The sequence below is a fragment of the Lagenorhynchus albirostris genome, chromosome 2, assembly GCF_949774975.1.
Source record: "Lagenorhynchus albirostris chromosome 2, mLagAlb1.1, whole genome shotgun sequence".
Classification (NCBI taxonomy): Eukaryota; Metazoa; Chordata; class Mammalia; order Artiodactyla; family Delphinidae; genus Lagenorhynchus; species Lagenorhynchus albirostris.
The window spans coordinates 27,903,774-27,920,797 of record NC_083096.1 but is presented as its reverse complement, the minus strand read 5'-3'; the positions used below and the strand labels follow the sequence as shown (position 1 = coordinate 27,920,797).

General features: G+C 36.2%; 1 protein-coding gene across 1 annotated transcript in view; it reads right to left on the bottom strand.

Annotated features, from left to right (window-relative positions):
• CEP170 (centrosomal protein 170) overlaps window positions 1-17,024 on the bottom strand; it is a 141,893-nt gene that overhangs the window by 47,299 nt on the left and 77,570 nt on the right. The window contains exons 8-10 of the mRNA XM_060128642.1: window positions 7,752-8,228; window positions 3,745-3,908; window positions 3,265-3,558 (exon numbers count right to left, since the gene is read on the bottom strand). Coding sequence (XP_059984625.1) covers window positions 3,265-3,558; window positions 3,745-3,908; window positions 7,752-8,228 — 935 coding nt within the window. The remainder of the gene's footprint in view (window positions 1-3,264; window positions 3,559-3,744; window positions 3,909-7,751; window positions 8,229-17,024) is intronic.

Below are 17,024 nucleotides of genomic sequence, written 5' to 3'. Positions count from 1 at the left end.
CAGGACCAAACAACAATTAAATTCAGATGGACAACAGCTGATGGTCCCAACTTCCATCCCACACACCCTAACTTCAAAAGGGAGAAAATGGATGACAGAGCTTACCCAAGCAATTTGATATGACGCTTGAATCTACTCCCATCCTCCCAAAGTCCTTCTTACGCCTTGATTCTGACTATTTTTGGTCTTTGTTTTCTTCATGCCCACAGGTTACCTCATTTTCTTCAGACATTTGTTTCCCCAGAGCCTGACTTCAGTTAGCCTGAATCTGACCTCTAGCTTTAACCACAGCTAGTAGAATCTCAGCTCTTTTTCTTTGGTATTCACAAGATAATGTAGTGATTCTTGTTTTTCCCTAGACTTATGGTCTTAGCTTTGTTTTCTGGTTTATACAAACCAAGAATGACTCTGAATTATCTACTTAGTCACATCCTGACATTATTCCCTTAAATGAATCCTGCTTTAAAATCTTGGTTTCCTTTATCCATAGTGTGACCGTATAATTTGTCATTGAAACTGGGGCTCTTTTTGAAAATGAAAAAAAGATGCTTATGATAATTATAGACAGCAGGTATACACCAGGTTTTGTGGTCCCTCTCTCTATCCAGCAGTTTACTTTTAAAGAGTCTCATCTGCAACAGTGACTTCTTCTTGGCTTTCTGCTATTCTGGCCAGGCTATTCCCTTGCACTGTACCTTCCACTTGAGCTTCAGATTTGGCCCTTTCAATGCTGAGGAACTTTTCAGGATTAATCAATACCTAGTGTAGAGATTCATATGTGGAAACTCCTAGTAAGGGTAATAACATAGCTAACATTTACAGACCTTTCACTGTAAGACAGGCATTGTAATAAGACTTTTATATATTTTACTGAATTCTTTTCATAACCTAGTGAAATCTCCTCCAGTTTATTAAAAAAATAAACACAGGCTTAAAGAGGTTAGTTTACTCAAGTTTACTCAATGTACTTATATCTAGTACATGTAGGGTTTGCACTTAATCTCAAATCTGTCTGCCTGCAAGTGTTCACGTTCTTAAATACTACAATATAACCCCTCACTGTAAGATCTTTTAATAGAGAAAACATCAATAACTATGAATGAAATATCCATATACCAAACAAAGCTATAATAGGATATAATTAATATTAATCTGAATTTTAAAACTTCTTAGCATTCTTTTTTTTTCAAAACCTATCCTTTTATTTTCTATTTGACAGTATTTTAAATAGCACTATACTTGTTCTCAATAACCAGAGGAAAAATTATAAACTTTAAAATAATCTGACAGAAATGTCATTATTGATTCTCAATGATGAAAATAATTCGAAATCACCACGAGTCATTTTCTATTGCTACCACCGTGTTCTTAGATTTCCTTTAATATAATCAGAAAAATCACTTTATCTGTTTTTTTAATTGCTTTATTTCGCTTATTAACAACTTTCATAACATCTATTTCCTAAATTAATGGGTCTCCAAAAGTTTGGAAGTCTATACCCCAACAGTAAAAAATTTTGATCATGTGCTCCTCAATAAATGGATATTAGAAATTATATACATACGCTATAGAACACACTCCTAAATAGAAATAAAAACTATGAAATTAAAAGTAAACATAGGGCTTCCCTGGTGGCGCAGTGGTTAAGAATCTGCCTGCCAATGCAGGGGACACGGGTTCGAGCCCTGGTCTGGGAAGATCCCACGTGCCACGGAGCAACTAAGCCCATGCGCCACAACTACTGAGCTTGCGCTCTAGAGCCTGTGCTCCGCAACAAGAGAAGCCACCACAATGGGAAGCCCGTGCACAACAAAGAGTAGCCCCACAACTAGAGAAAGCCCGTGGGCAGCAACGAAGACCCAATGCAGCCAAAAATAAATAAATTAATTAAAAAAAAAAGTAAACATAAATCCAGGGCTTCCCTGGTGGCGGAGTGGTTAAGAATCCGCTTGCCAATGCAGGGGACATGGGTTCGAGCCCTGGCCCAGGAAGATCCCACATGCCGTGGAGCAACTAAGCCTATGTGCCACAACTACTGAGACTGTGCTCTAGAGCCCGCGAGCCATAACTACTGAGCCCGCATGCAAAAACTACTGAAGCCTGTGTGCCTAGAGCCCGTGCTCTGCAACAAGAGAAGCCACCGCAACAAGAAGCCCGCGCACCTCAACCAAGAGTAGCCCCTGCTCGCTGCAACTAGAGAAAGCCCGCGTGCAGAAGTGAAGACCCAATGCAGCCAAAAATAAATAAAATAAATTTATATACATAAAAAAAAGTAAACCTAAGTCCTAATAATTTTCCTGTATCCCAAAGGGTTATTTACCTTGTCTGCTCTCTAAAAGACCACCCTGTAAACTCATCATCTGAACTAGTGCATCTCAAATGTTAATGTGCATATGAACCCTGCTTTTAAGCAGATCCTGATTCAGTATGTTTAAGATGGGCCTGAGATTTTGTACTTCTAACAAGCTCCTTAATGACGCTAATGCTGCTCATGTGCTGAGTAACAAGAACGTGAACAAGGGATTAATGTTTAGCCAAATTTATGTTTCTATCTTCCAGGGGATAAAATATACAGCTGATTCTAAAGTCAACCTTCCATTACTGGGAGCAAAACTACTTTTTAGACCGTACAACAATCATTATACACATTAACCAATAACATCAAAAAACAAATCTGAAATGTAAATAATCATCATGACTAGGTATACACTTGGTTAAACTCAGAGTATCATAAACACACTGATTTTGTTTTTATACACTTTTCTATCACCACAGACAGCACTTAATAGAAATTAAGAGAAGAAACTAAGGAAAAAGAACAAAATTGATTAAAACATATGTATTTTCATCTGCTTCCAAAATGAAATTAGTAGGCAGGAAACCTTTGTTTATTATCAGTTAATGTTCATGTTTATATTAACAGAGTCATAGCAATCTGGTTTTGATTTTTAGTTTTTAAATAAATGCAAAGTGAGAATGGCCAAAGTATAGCATTTGAAAAGTCAATCTTAAATTTATACAACTTTAAAAGGTCCAATCAGCTTATACGTACAGGACTTTACATATGAAACTCGGGCAAATTCAGAATATAAGCAGAATAAAATCAGAAAGCATTTTGGTCTTATTGTTAGTCTTGCAGTTCCCTAACAAAATCCTAAAGTTTCAAGATACTGACTACATGAGAACATTTTATACTCTCTAGTAATTTCCAATAGTAATACACCACGAGAAAACTAATATCATACCCAAATTTCAATTATTTACCTTGTCAATCATTTTTCTTGCTTCCACTTCCTCACTGTTGGGATTCTCTAACTCAATGGTATAAGTACCCTTGTCACTTTGGTCATCATCATTATCCTTTTCAGAAGCAGCAGAAGTAGCTTGATTTTTTAACATTTTATCCATCTCCTGGCTTGGTCTGTGCCCCAGACTCCCTGAACTTCTTAATAATGCAGTTTGTAGGAAGGGAATTGACACCGATGGCTCCTCTGATTTCTGTTTTAACAATTTCCCATGTGGAACACCATGCCCCCCTCTGTGGTGCGCAGAGCTAGTCTGTAAAGACAAAGAAACCACTTTGGCATCTGCTGTTGGAGATTTTGTTTTTTCAAGTTTTGTATGTGGTGCTGAATAAGTAGTTTCCTGACACAAGATTCCCGTACTGTGAGTAAAAGAATATGACCTTCTTTTTCTGGGATTGTCTTCATCAAAGAATGCAATCATAAAAGCAGTGTGACTTACAACAGCTTGGTCTTGATGCTTTTCAGTAGCCTGGGCCTTCTGTAGCTTTTTCTGTTCTGAATGGTGGCGCCTTAAGTGTTCCTCAAGAGTTGCACGTTTGCTACAGCGCCTGTGAGCCCCAGCATTTTCTGAGTCGCTTTGTGTACCATCATCATGTTTATTTCCTGGACACAAAAAAGAAACCGCATAATAGAGAAGGAAAAAATCCCATGTAAAAAATTAGAAGCACACACAAAAGTGCTGCTTGTTTTGCCCCCTTCCCCTTTTCAATCAAAAGTCATATGTTCTTTTCAGTAACAGGCTCGGCAAACTTCCCTCAATTGCAATGCTTACATTCAAATTTTGTCAACCAACAATGAGTCCTTTATAAACAACTGAATAGGATTACTTTTCTTTCTCCAAATTTTAACTTTATAATGGTTCACCAATGCCTTAACAGATAAGCAATGCTATATCTCTGTGACAGTCTGTATTTATAACACTAAACATTAATCCTGCCTTTAAACCTTATACCTTATTTAAGCAATCAAAAATTTATTTTTAGCATTAGAGAGAAAAAGACAGAAAAAAGTGTGATCCCACTGAAGTGCTTATCATTACATAGGAAAAGAGAATGCAGATGCCATAAAAAATGTGATGAAACTTAACTTTCAGTGACGTTCAAAACTTCCAAAAGTATAGCACACCTTGCCTTTTTAATATAAAAATGCAAATTTGTAGTTTCCACCAATTATTGTATAATTCTTTACAAACCTCTTTCTAGCTATGAGAATTTTCGCAATTTTGCATGGGTGCTCATTTAAACTCTGGTGGCTTCAGCGAGTTAAATAAAGCATGCTAAAAGGCCTAGCATGGAAAAGCGCAGTCTATGAAATCCTACATAAATCTACCAGACAAATGGCATGGTGCTAAATATAACTAGATAAAAATATGTCTTCTCTGTTAAGCATATAGAGCGAGTGAAGTTAGAATACTGTAGTTGAATTTTGAAAACATCGGCTTCCTACCAGAGGTTTTTTTGTTACCCTTCATAGTTCTACTAGGGATTAAATGTGAAACTTTATGAAAATTACTTGATTTTTCACTGATTTAGAATTCTTATTATCTAAATAATAAGTATACTAGAAGAAATAATCAAATGACAATTATTATATTATTATAGCATGAATTTAATGGAAAGTCAAGAGTTATTCTATGCATGTTTTAGATTGAATCACAAATGAGGGCTGAATCACAAATGAGGACTTATGATAGCTCTTTAGAAGAAAGCTATAAATTACTCCAGTCAACCACGTGTATTCCAATATTTCCAGGACTAAATCTGAAAATCTTTCTTCAAACTAGCAACTACTGAAAATGCAACCTGAAAGGAAAAAAATGGTGTTTAATTTAATTAATGGAATTCGTGCCTTGGTAATTAAGCTAGGAATCAGGGATAGGCAGATGGAATGCAGAACCAAACAAAACTACTAGTTCAAATACAAAACTCATTAAAAACAGGACACTGTACAACCTATTTCATGTTGCACTGGATGCACTGAAAAGGAATCCAGTTTGTGAGAGCTGTAAATAACTAAACTCCCATATTTCATGTGTAGTAAGACCAGATAACCCACATTACACACATATACAATATGAAAATGCCATCTTTACAGAATTTAGCTCTTATAACACCATACAAAAATTTGGCACTTATTTGGCATCAGGTCCTTTCAGTATCTTTTCTTTAAGTTATAGGTTAAAAATTCTCTATAGATTAGCCATTTTCTTTTTTCAAAAATTTTTGCATTTCTCAGTGTTATACAAGATAACACATCTGATCAGAACTGCAATTTCTGTTCTTACTTAACAAAAAAAAATCACTTGGAACTGTTCTTAACAAGATTCTGTTTTGTCTATTATTAATCAGGCATTAATATGTTGAAGTTCTTTCAGCATTTTTAAATTTTTTTTTGCGGTACGCGGACCTCTCACTGTTGTGGCCTCTCCCGTTGTGGAGCAAAGGCTCCGGATGCGCAGGCTCAGCGGCCATGGCTCACGGGCCCAGCCGCTCCGCGGATGTGGGATCTTCCTGGACTGGGGCACGAACCCGTGTCCCCTGCATCGGCAGGCGGACTCTCAACCACTGCGCCACCAGGGAAGCCCACTTTCAGTATTTTTAAGGGTAGATTAGCTGTACCTAGTCAGGAGTTGTGGCCAAAAAAAGTTGCAACTCTCCTAAAGGGTAAAAGTGTATGGGCTTTGTGAACGTTATTTTCTTTAACTGTCCCAAAGCGCGTGCACTCCACTCTTGCAGAAGCAAAGCTGTTCTGTTTTGCCTACTTTCAAGTTTTTGACTGAACAGTTGCTGAAAGTCTATTATTAAAAGTACAGTTATAATAAAAGGGTGTAATAGAAGTTTTTTGTTTTTTATTTGTTTTCTTTTTTTTTTTGCCACACTGAGTGGCATGCGGGATCTTAGTTCCCCCACCAGGGATGGAACCCGTGCCCCCTGCAGTGGAAGCACGAAGTCTTAACCACTGGAACTCCAGGGAAGTCCCATAAAGGTACTTTTTAATGGTGGCTTTGAAAAGGATATTTTAGCTCATTTTGTACATTTATTAAGGGTGGTCTAAAAAAGATGATGTCATTTCTAAATTTTCAAAGTTCACACTACTTTATACATTATACGAGCATATCAGTATTATTTTATCCAGTTCATAAAAATGATCAATTTACAAATGGGTAGCTTTCATTTGTGAGCTTTAACCTATATATATCAATACAGATATAGGTCTCAATTATATATTTGTTATTATCTAGTAGGAGTAAAGACAACAATCACCTGTTAAAAGTTCATATGCCAGGTAATAATTGCTTATGATTATAATTAAATATAGAAATAGGCCCTGACAAAGAATTAGGTAATCACACCATCTCACTATCCTGAAATGCCTTAGAAGTAAATCAGAAATAGGTATTTCTTCATTAGCTGAACAGAATCCCAAGCCATAAAGTACAGGTTAAACCAGGGTCAGTCTTGTCAATGATAGTGAAGTCATTCATTATTTATTCAAATTACTGAGTACCTATCACATACTCAAGCCCCAGGAAAGAGATATAAGGTAAGTAAATATATAATCTCTGACCTCAATGAGTGTTCTTTTAAAGCTCTTTAACTTTTTGTATAGTAACAGAATGGTCAGATTAACATGCAATCTTTTCCCTTACAGACAGCTTGTTGAATAAAATTAAGATAGAGTAACATAAAACTGTATTCAGAAAATTCTAAATTAATTTAATTAGCAAAATCAATGGAAAAAATGATCAGTTGATACTTCGATGTACAGGTATAAAGAAAGAATTTACTAACTTTCGTCAAGTATTATACTAATAAAACACATATAATAATTATTTCACAAATAAACGTTCAACTACAATTTTTATAAAAGTCTTACTAGTGAAAAAGTTCTTAACTCAATTAATTCCCAATATCTCTAAACAAAAAAAAATTTTGTTTCATGACATGAGTAACCTGAGAAGAGTTTGAAACACTCTACCAACAATGTGACTATATTACCAAAGTAGAACTGTCAGCCCATTAGCCAATGGCTTAAAACTTTCAAAATCTACATACTGCTATTTTACAGGAAGCACATAATAGAGAACAGAATTGAATATATCTTTTCCTGAAGTCAAGAAAATGATGAGAACTGCCTTCTAGGGAATTCCACTGGTGAAATGAATGAATCTTTTATTTCCATAAGAAAAAGAAACATATTTAATGGCATACATACAAATTTACAAAACCAATCTGGTTTTGGCAAGAAAATGAAGGCAGACTGTTTTGAATGAGTAAGTTGGATGTGGGCAGTTTGGCTGGCTTTTGGGCTTTAAAATCAAATATAAACCTTCAAAAATGCAGAAGCTTTATACCATATAATTGTTTATCTAATAGTAGGTTGGTAACTGTGAAGACTGAACTTTACCATAAAATAGCAAGTTCTAAAATGATCAATTCACTTTACCTTTCAACCTTTTTAAGTAAACTGGAACATCACTTTTAATACTTTTGGAATCCTCTTCTGATCTTTCCCATACCATCTGAGGAGGGTTGTTCTGTGCTAGCCAGTCAGCTACTTTGTTTTCTGGTGCCATCATTCCAGTTTGAATCCCTGGCAGGTCTTGAGTTCCAGGAGAAGACTTCTTTGATTTGTGGCGCTGATCAGAAGTAAATTTTGTCACATGATCTCTAATAGTTACTTTCCCTGGGGTACTGTCATCAAATTCAATGGTAAATGAAGCATGCCCTGCACCTGTTGTATGAGAACTTGGTGTGTCTTTTGTTGGGATTTCATGAATAGTGCTCTCTGTTATTTGTGATGGTTGCTGAAATTCTTTTGTAGGGATTTCAAAATAACTTGGTTCCCTACAGAAAGGAAAAAGTACTTCTTCATTTGCAGCTGCAGATTGTTCCTCAACTTGCTTGGCATCTATGCTGCACCCTAATAAGAAAAATAAGAGAAAATTCAAAATATTTGGAAGCTTCTAGCACTTGAAGGAGTACAGTAATGGCCACTTGTATTATTCCATGGAAATCAGAAGGCAGATCATAGTCTGGATGAAAAAGAATGGCAAATGTCTCAGAAGAGAAATAATTCTGATTTACCAATAGGAGATGCAAGATAAGCAGCACAGTGGCAAAGGATAGCAAAGCAGTTAAGAGATGAACCTTGCATGGCTAGGTCCATATTTTTTCCAACTTGGATCCAGAAATCATCAAAGTACAAAAGAACTGAAATCAAATGGAGATGGATATGCATGTTCAATGTACATAAACAGAGAGATAGAAAAAAATATAAACTTCTTTATCAAGTATAAGGAGGATGAAATATCTGAAATATCTATGAAAACAAGTAAATTTCCAAAGGAGAGAAGGTGCTCAAATGAAGAAAGAAACATGACGTCAATATGTAAGCAATGTTCTGGACATAATGATTCCACTTACCATTCTTCACCATCACATTCAGAGACATTACTTTTAGAAGGACAAAATAATATTACCAATGTGTGATCCTTATAAGAAAACAGATACATTTTATAAAGAATGAAAGAATGAGTAAAGATAAAACATGTGGTTTGCTTGTGGCATTGCAATCCAAGCAGCAGTATGAAAACAAGTAAGTTAAAAATAGACAATTCAGTTGCCAGCCAATTAATTCCAAAAGGAAATTCAGGTACATTTCTATACAGCAGAATACATCCAAGTGTCAAAATCCGTGGAGGAAAGCTGAATTATAAATCTCAGATCAACAAGAGCTGGCATAAGTAAGCAACTCTGGAACACTATTCCTCTGTTGCCTCAGGGACAAATATGAAGGTATAAAAACAAATGCATTTATATATAAAATATGTGAAGGCACATAAATGAAAATGATAACTGAAATGCTTTAAATCTGTTATCAGATACTGCAAATGCAAAAAGAATTTAAAGATTAAACTGTTTTTCAGGAAACAAAAGAACTATTATCAAGATGGTAACACATATATATGGAATTTAAGGAAAAAAAAATGTCATGAAGAACCTAGGGGTAAGACAGGAATAAAGACACAGACCTGCTAGAAAATGGACTTGGGGATATGGGGAGGGGGAAGGGTGAGCTGTGACAGAGCGAGGGAGAGGCATGGACATATATACACTACCAGGCGTGGGGTAGATAGCTAGTGGGAAGCAGCCGCGTGGCACAGGGAGACCAGCTCGGTGCTTTGTGACCACCTAGAGGGGTGGGATAGGGAGGGTGGGAGGGAGGGAGACGCGGGAGGGAAGAGATATGGGAACATATGTATATGTATAACTGATTCACTTTGTTATAAACAGAAACTAACACACCATTGTAAAGCAATTATACTCCAATAAAGATGTAAAAAAAAAAAAAAAACGATGGTAAAGAGTGAATTTAAATGAAAAATATTTCCCTAAAGCTCAAAAAAGCATTCCTTTTAAAAACAGATTGACAGAAACACCATTTGCAGATAACTTATTAGGAAGGAAAGGCAATACAAGGGGGACAAGGTTGTTTCTAATCATTTTCTAATTAAGTGAAGTATTGGTCTTGACACATTTTTTCAAATATCAAATATGGATGGGATTCTTCAGGTGCTATAACCAGTTTCTTAGCAATAGGGTGAATATGAAACAGTCATAAAGCTGTTTGCTTTTACGTTATAGAAGAATAGAACAGCAACATCTCTGTAGTCAAATGTGTGGCATAGGGTATTAGAAGACATCAAGTTCCACTTCCAAAAAAAAAAAAAAAGTGAAAGCAAATTACACAGACAGTAAATAGAATATATAACAAAAACAATGTTCAACATAAAAATTATCCTTTTCAAAATCTACTTTTTCTCAGTACTGAAAATGAAAAAAGTGTATCAAAAACACTCTGCACTATCAAAGCAATAATTCTACACACTTTCTGGAAGAAGAGCATATGCATGATTCTTAATAACCTAAGTCACGTTTTAAAAATTTCTTTATTACAGAGTTCATTTATCTTTTCCTTAAAGTATCCACTTGAGTGTTTACTCTGAAGGCCTGTCACTTAAAATTTCCATGAGAGTAATATGCATTAACTACTTTACATATATTAATAAACTCATTAATGTTTTTATTTTTTTCAACACTGATTTATTTACTATGTACTGTACTTGATCAATTTCATACAGTACAACTGGTTTACAAACATATCCTACTGGCTCTGATGCTTGCTCAACTTTGGTAAGTGATTTCTTGCAATTTTCAGGACCTTTAGGAGAATCTACTTTACAATTAATCTCCTAATATTCACTTTTCAGCTGTATTCTATTCAGAATCAAACCTGTTAGACCTGCCTTCTGCTGACTTCTCAGCTTCCGTTCTATCCTTCTTGGATGGCCGTGTGGCTGACAGGGTCTTGGTGCTCAGCCGGGTGTCAAACCTGAGCCTCTGAGGTGGGAGAGCTGAGTTCAGGACATCAGACCACCAGAGACATCCTGGCCCCACATAATATCAATTGGTGAGAGCTCTCCCAGAGATTTCCATCTCAATGCTAAGACTCAGCTCCATTCAATGACCAGCAAGCTCCAGTGCTGGACACCCTATGTCAAACAACTAGCAAGACAGGAACACATCCCCATCCATTAGCAGAGAGGCTGCCTAAAATCATAATAAGGTCACGGGCACCGCAAAACACACCACTGGACGCAGTCCTGCCCACCAGAAAGACAAGATCCAGCCTCATCCACCAGAACACAGGCACCATTCCCCTGCACCAGGAAGCCTACACAACCCACTGAACCAACCATACCCACTGGGGGCAGACACCAAAAACAATGGGAACTACGAACCTGCAGCCTGAGAAAAGGAGACACCAAACACAGTAAGTTAAGCAAAATGAGAAGACAGAGAAATATGCAGCAAATGAAGGAGCAAGGTAAAAACCCACCAGACCTAACAAGTGAAGAGGAAATAGGCAGTCTACCTGAAAAAGAATTCAGAGTAATGATAGTAAAGATGATCCAAAATCTTGGAAATCGAATGGAGCAAATACAGGAAACGTTTAATAAGGACCTAGAAGAACTAAGGAGCAAACACAATGATGAACAACACAATAAATGAAATTAAAAATTCTCTATAAGGAATCAATAGCAGAAACTGAGGCAGAAGAACAGATAGTGAGCTGGAAGATAAAATAGTGGATATAACTACCGCAGAGCAGAATAAAGAAAAAAGAATGAAAAGAATTGAGGACAGTCTCAGAGACCTCTGGGACAACATTAAACACACCAACATTCGAATTATAGGGGTCCCAGAAGAAGAAGAGAAAAAGAAAGGAACTGAGAAAACAATTGAAGAGATTATAGTTGGAAACTTCCCTAATATGGGAATGGAAATAGTCAATCAAATCCAGGAAGCACAGAGACTCCCATAGGGGAGAAATCCAAGGAGAAACATGCCAAGACACATATTAATCAAATTATCAAAGATTAAATACATAGAAAAAATACTGAAAGCAGCAAGGGAAAAACAACAAATAACATACAAGGGAATCCCCATAAGGTTAACAGCTGATGTTTCAGCAGAAACTCTGCAAGCCAGAAGGGAGAAGCAGGACATACTTAAAGTGATGAAGAGGAAAAACCTACAACCAAGATTACTCTACCTAGCAAGGATTTCATTCAGATTCAACAGAGAAATTAAAACCTTTACAGACAAGCAAAAGCTAAGAGAATTCAGCACCACCAAACCAGCTTTACAACAAATGTTAAAGGAATTTCTCTAGGCAGGAAACACAAGAGAAGGAAAAGACCTACAATAACAAAGCAAAAACAATTAAGAAAATGGGAATAGGAACATACATATCAACAATTACCTTAAATATAAATGGATTAAATGCTCCAACCAAAAGACACAAACTGGATGAATGGATACAAAAACAAGACCCATATATATGCTGTCTAAAGAGACCCACTTCAGACCTAGGAAAAAACGTACAGACTGAAAGAGAGGGGATGGAAAAAGATATTCCATGCAAATGGATATCAAAAGAAAGCTGCAGTAGCAATTCTCATATCAGACAAAATAGACTTTAAAATAAAGACTATTACAAGAGACAAAGAAGACACTACATAATGATCAAGGGATCAATCCAAGAAGAAGATATAACAATTCTAAATATTTATGCACCCAACATAGGAGCACCTCAATACACAGGCAATTGCTAACAGCCATAAAAGGGGAAATCGACAGTAACACAATCATAGTAGGGAACTGTAACACCCCACTTTCACCAATGGACAGATCAACCAAAATGAAAATAAATAAGAAAATACAAGCTTTAAATGATACATTAAACAAGATGGATTTAATTGATATTTATAGGACATTCCATCCAAAAGCAACAGAATACACTTTCTTCTCAAGTGCTCATGGAACATTCTCCATGATAGATCATATCTTGGGTCACAAATCATGCCTTGGTAACTTTAAGAAAATGGAAATAATATCAAGTATCTTTTCTGACCACAGTGCTATGAGACTAGATATCAATTACAGGAAAAAAACTGTAAAACTACTAACACATGGAGGCTAAATAATATGCTATTAAACAACCAAGAGATCACTGAACAAATCAGAGAGGAAATCACAAAATACCTAAAAACAAATGATAATGAAAACATGATGATCGAAAACCTATGGGATGCAGCAAAGGCAGTTCTAAGAAGGAAGTTTATAGCAATACAATCCTACCTCACGAAACAAGAAACATCTCAAATAAACAACCTAAACTTACAACTAAAGCAATCAGAGAAAGAAGAACAAAAAACCCCCAAAAAGAAATCATAAATATCAGATCAGAAATAAATGAAAAAGAAATGAAGGAAACAATAGCAAAGATCAATAAAACTAAAAGCTGGTTCTTTGAGAAGATAAACAAAATTGATAAACCATTAGACAGACACATCGAGAAAAAAAGGGAGAAGACTCAAATCAGCAGAATTAGAAATGAAAAAGGAGAAGTAACAACTGACACTCCAGAAATACAAAGGATCATGAGCGATTACTACAAGCAACACTATGCCAATAAAATGGACAACCTGGAAGTCATGGACAAATTCTTAGAAAAGCACAACCTTTAGAGACTGAACCAGGAAGAAATAGAAAATATAAGCAGACCATTCACAAACACTGAAATTGAAACTGTGATTAAAAATCATCCAACAAACAAAAGCCCAGGACCAGATGGCTTCACAGGCGAATTCTATCAAACATTTACAGAAGAGCTAACCCCTGTCCTACTCACTCTTCCAAGATATACTAGAGGGAGGAACACTCCCAAACTCATTCTACGAGGGCACTGTCACCCAGATACCAAAACCAGACAAATGTCACAAAAAAAGAAAATGACAAGCCAATATCACTGATGAACACAGATGCAAAAATCCTCAACAAAATACTAGCAAACAGAATCCAACAGCACATTAAAAGGACCATACACCATTATCAAGTGGGGTTTATCCCAAGAATGCAAGGACTCTTCAACATATGCAAATCAATCAATGTGATAAACCATATTAACAAACTGAAGCAGAAAAACCATATGATCATCTCAGCAGATGCAGGAAAAAGCTTTCGACAAAATTAAACACACATTTATGATAAAAACTCTGAAGAAAGTGGGCATAGAGGGAACTTACCTCAACATAATAAAGTCCATATATGACAAACCCACAGCCAACATTGTTCTCAGTGGTGAAAAACTGAAACCATTTCCTCTAAGATCAGGAACAAGACAAGGTTGCTCACTCTCACCACTATTATTCAACATAGTTATGGAAATTTTAGCTACAGCAATTAGAGAAGAAAAAGAAATAAAAGGAATCCAAATCAGAAAAGAGGAAGTAAAACTGTCAGTTTGCAGATGAGATGATACTATACACTGAGAATCGTAAAGATGCTACTAGAAAACTACTAGAGCTAATCAATGAATTTGGTAAAGTAGCAGGATACAACATTAATGCACAGAAATCGCTTGCATTCCTATACACTAATGATGAAAAATCTGAAAGAGAAATTAATGAAACACTCCCATTTACCATTGCAACAAAAAGAATAAAATACCTAGGAATAAACCTACCTAAGGAAACAAAAGACCTGTATGCAGAAAACTATAAGACACTGATAAAAGAAATTAAAGATGACACAAACAGATGGAGAGATATACCATGTTCTTGGACTGGAGAAGTCAAAATTGTGAAAATGACTCTACTACCCAAAGTAATCTACAGATTCAATGCCATCCCTATCAAACTAGCAATGGCATTTTTCACAGAATTAGAATAAAAAATTTCACAATTTGTGTGGAAACACAAAAGACCCCGAATAGCCAAAGCAATCTTGAGAAAGAAAAACAGAGCTGGAGGAATCAGGCTCCCTTAATTCAGACTATACTACAAAGCTACAGTCATCAAGACAGTATGGTACTGGCACAAAAACAGAAATATAGATCAATGGAACAGGATAGAAAGCCCAGAGATAAACGCACGCACATATGGTCACCTTATCTTTCATAAAGGAGGCAAGAATATACAATGGAGAAAAGACAGCCTCTTCAATATGTGGTGCTGGGAAAACTAGATAGCTACATGTGAAAGAATGAAATTAGAACACTCCCTAACACATACACAAAAATAAACTCAAAACGCATTAAAGGCCTAAATGTAAGGCCAGACACTATCAAACTCTTAGAGGAAAACACAGAACATGCTATGACATAAATCACAGCAAGATCCTTTTTGACCCACCTCCTAGAGAAATGGAAATAAAAACAAAAACACACAAATGGGACCTAACGAAACTTAAAAGCTTTTGCATTGCAAAGGCAACCGTAAACAAGATGTAAAGACAACCTTTAGAATGGGAGAAAATATTTGCAAATGAAGCAACTGACAAAGCGTTATCTCCAAAATATACAAGCAGCTCACACAGCTCAATATCAAAAAAACAAAGAACCCAATCCAAAAAAGGGCAGAAGACCTAAATAGGCATTTCTCCAAAGAAGATATACAGATTGCCAACAAACACATGAAAGGATGCTCAGCATCAGTAATCATTAGAGAAATGCACATCAAAACTACAATGAGGTATCACCTCACACTGGTCAGAATGGCCATCTTCAAAAAATCTACAAACAATAAATGCTGGAAAGGGTGTGGAGGAAAGGAAACACTCTTGCACTGTTGGTGGGAATGTAAACTGATACAGCCACTATGGAGAACAGTATGGAGGTTCCTTAAAATACTAAAAATAGAAGTACCATGTGTCCCAGCAATCCCACTACTGGGCATATACCGTGAGAAAAGCATAATTCAAAAAAAGTCATGTACCACAATGGTCACTACAGCACTATTTACAATAGCCAGGACATGGGAGCAACCTAAGTGTCCATCTACAGATGAATGGATAAAGAAGATGTGGCACATATACAGAATGGAATATTACTCAGCCATAAAAAGAAACGAAATTGAGTTATTTGTAGTGAGGTGGATGGACCTAGAAATCTGTCATACAGAGTGAAGTAAGTCAGAAAGAGAAAAACAAATACCATATGCTAACATGTATATATGGAATCTAAAAAAAAAAAAAGTTCTGAAGAACCTAGGGGCAGAACAGGAATAAAGATGCAGACATAGAGAATGGACTTGAGGACATGGGGAGAAGGAACGATAAGCTAGGACGAAATGAGAGAGTGGCATGGACATATATACACTACCAAATGTAAAACAGACAGCTAGTGGGATGCAGCCACATAGCACAGGGAGATCAGCTCGGTGCTTTGTGACCACCTAGAGGGGAGGGAGGGACACGTAAGAGGGAGGGGATATGGGGATATAAGTATACATATAGCTGATTCACTTCGTCATACAGCAGAAGCTAACACAATGTAAGGCAATTATACTCCAATAAAGATGCTAAATAAATAAATAAGCAAACCTATCCTATCTATCTATCGTTATTCATTCATTCATTTTGCTCTCCACATCCTTACAGGTAACAGAGTAACCCTGAGGACAAGGGTTAGTAGTTTCCTACTACCCTTTCCTGAATACCCAAATAAAATGATGTAGCTGAACTATGAAGCAATAACTACAAAAAGCTGGCCCAGAGGTATAGCATTTATCATTTACTTGTTATTCACGATTCAAATGAGTATGTTCCCAATTTTCCTCCCTTGTGAAAAAAACTTCACAGTTAATACTGACATGCTTTTAATATGCTTTCACATTATAACACATTAAAAAAGCAGAGATCAACAACTGCACATAACTATGTTTAAGATTATTATTTCCTAAGTTAGTCCTACTTCAAAACTGCCTTTACTCCAAGGACTAGAAACCCTGAGACTTATACAAGTTAACACCTAATTTAACCAGAAATCGCTTATCTAACAATGTCAAGCAGCACAACAGAGTGGTAAGGCAGCATATATGATATGATTAGTGGAAGGTAGGGAGAAGATTTGAAATCAGGTAAGTCCTGTCTCTGTCAGTCCTTAATTCTCATTTTCCTCATTGTTAAATGAGAAAATAATATCTACCCATAAGATTGCTGTGAAGATTCAGTGAGATAAGTTATCCAGAAAAAGTCTGGCACAAAAATAAATGTTTCTCTTACTTTTCCTCCCCCAACTCTTCAACACAGCTAATTAGGGAAACAAGAAACTAAAACCAAAAATCTAACTCTAAAATAAAAAACCCAAGAC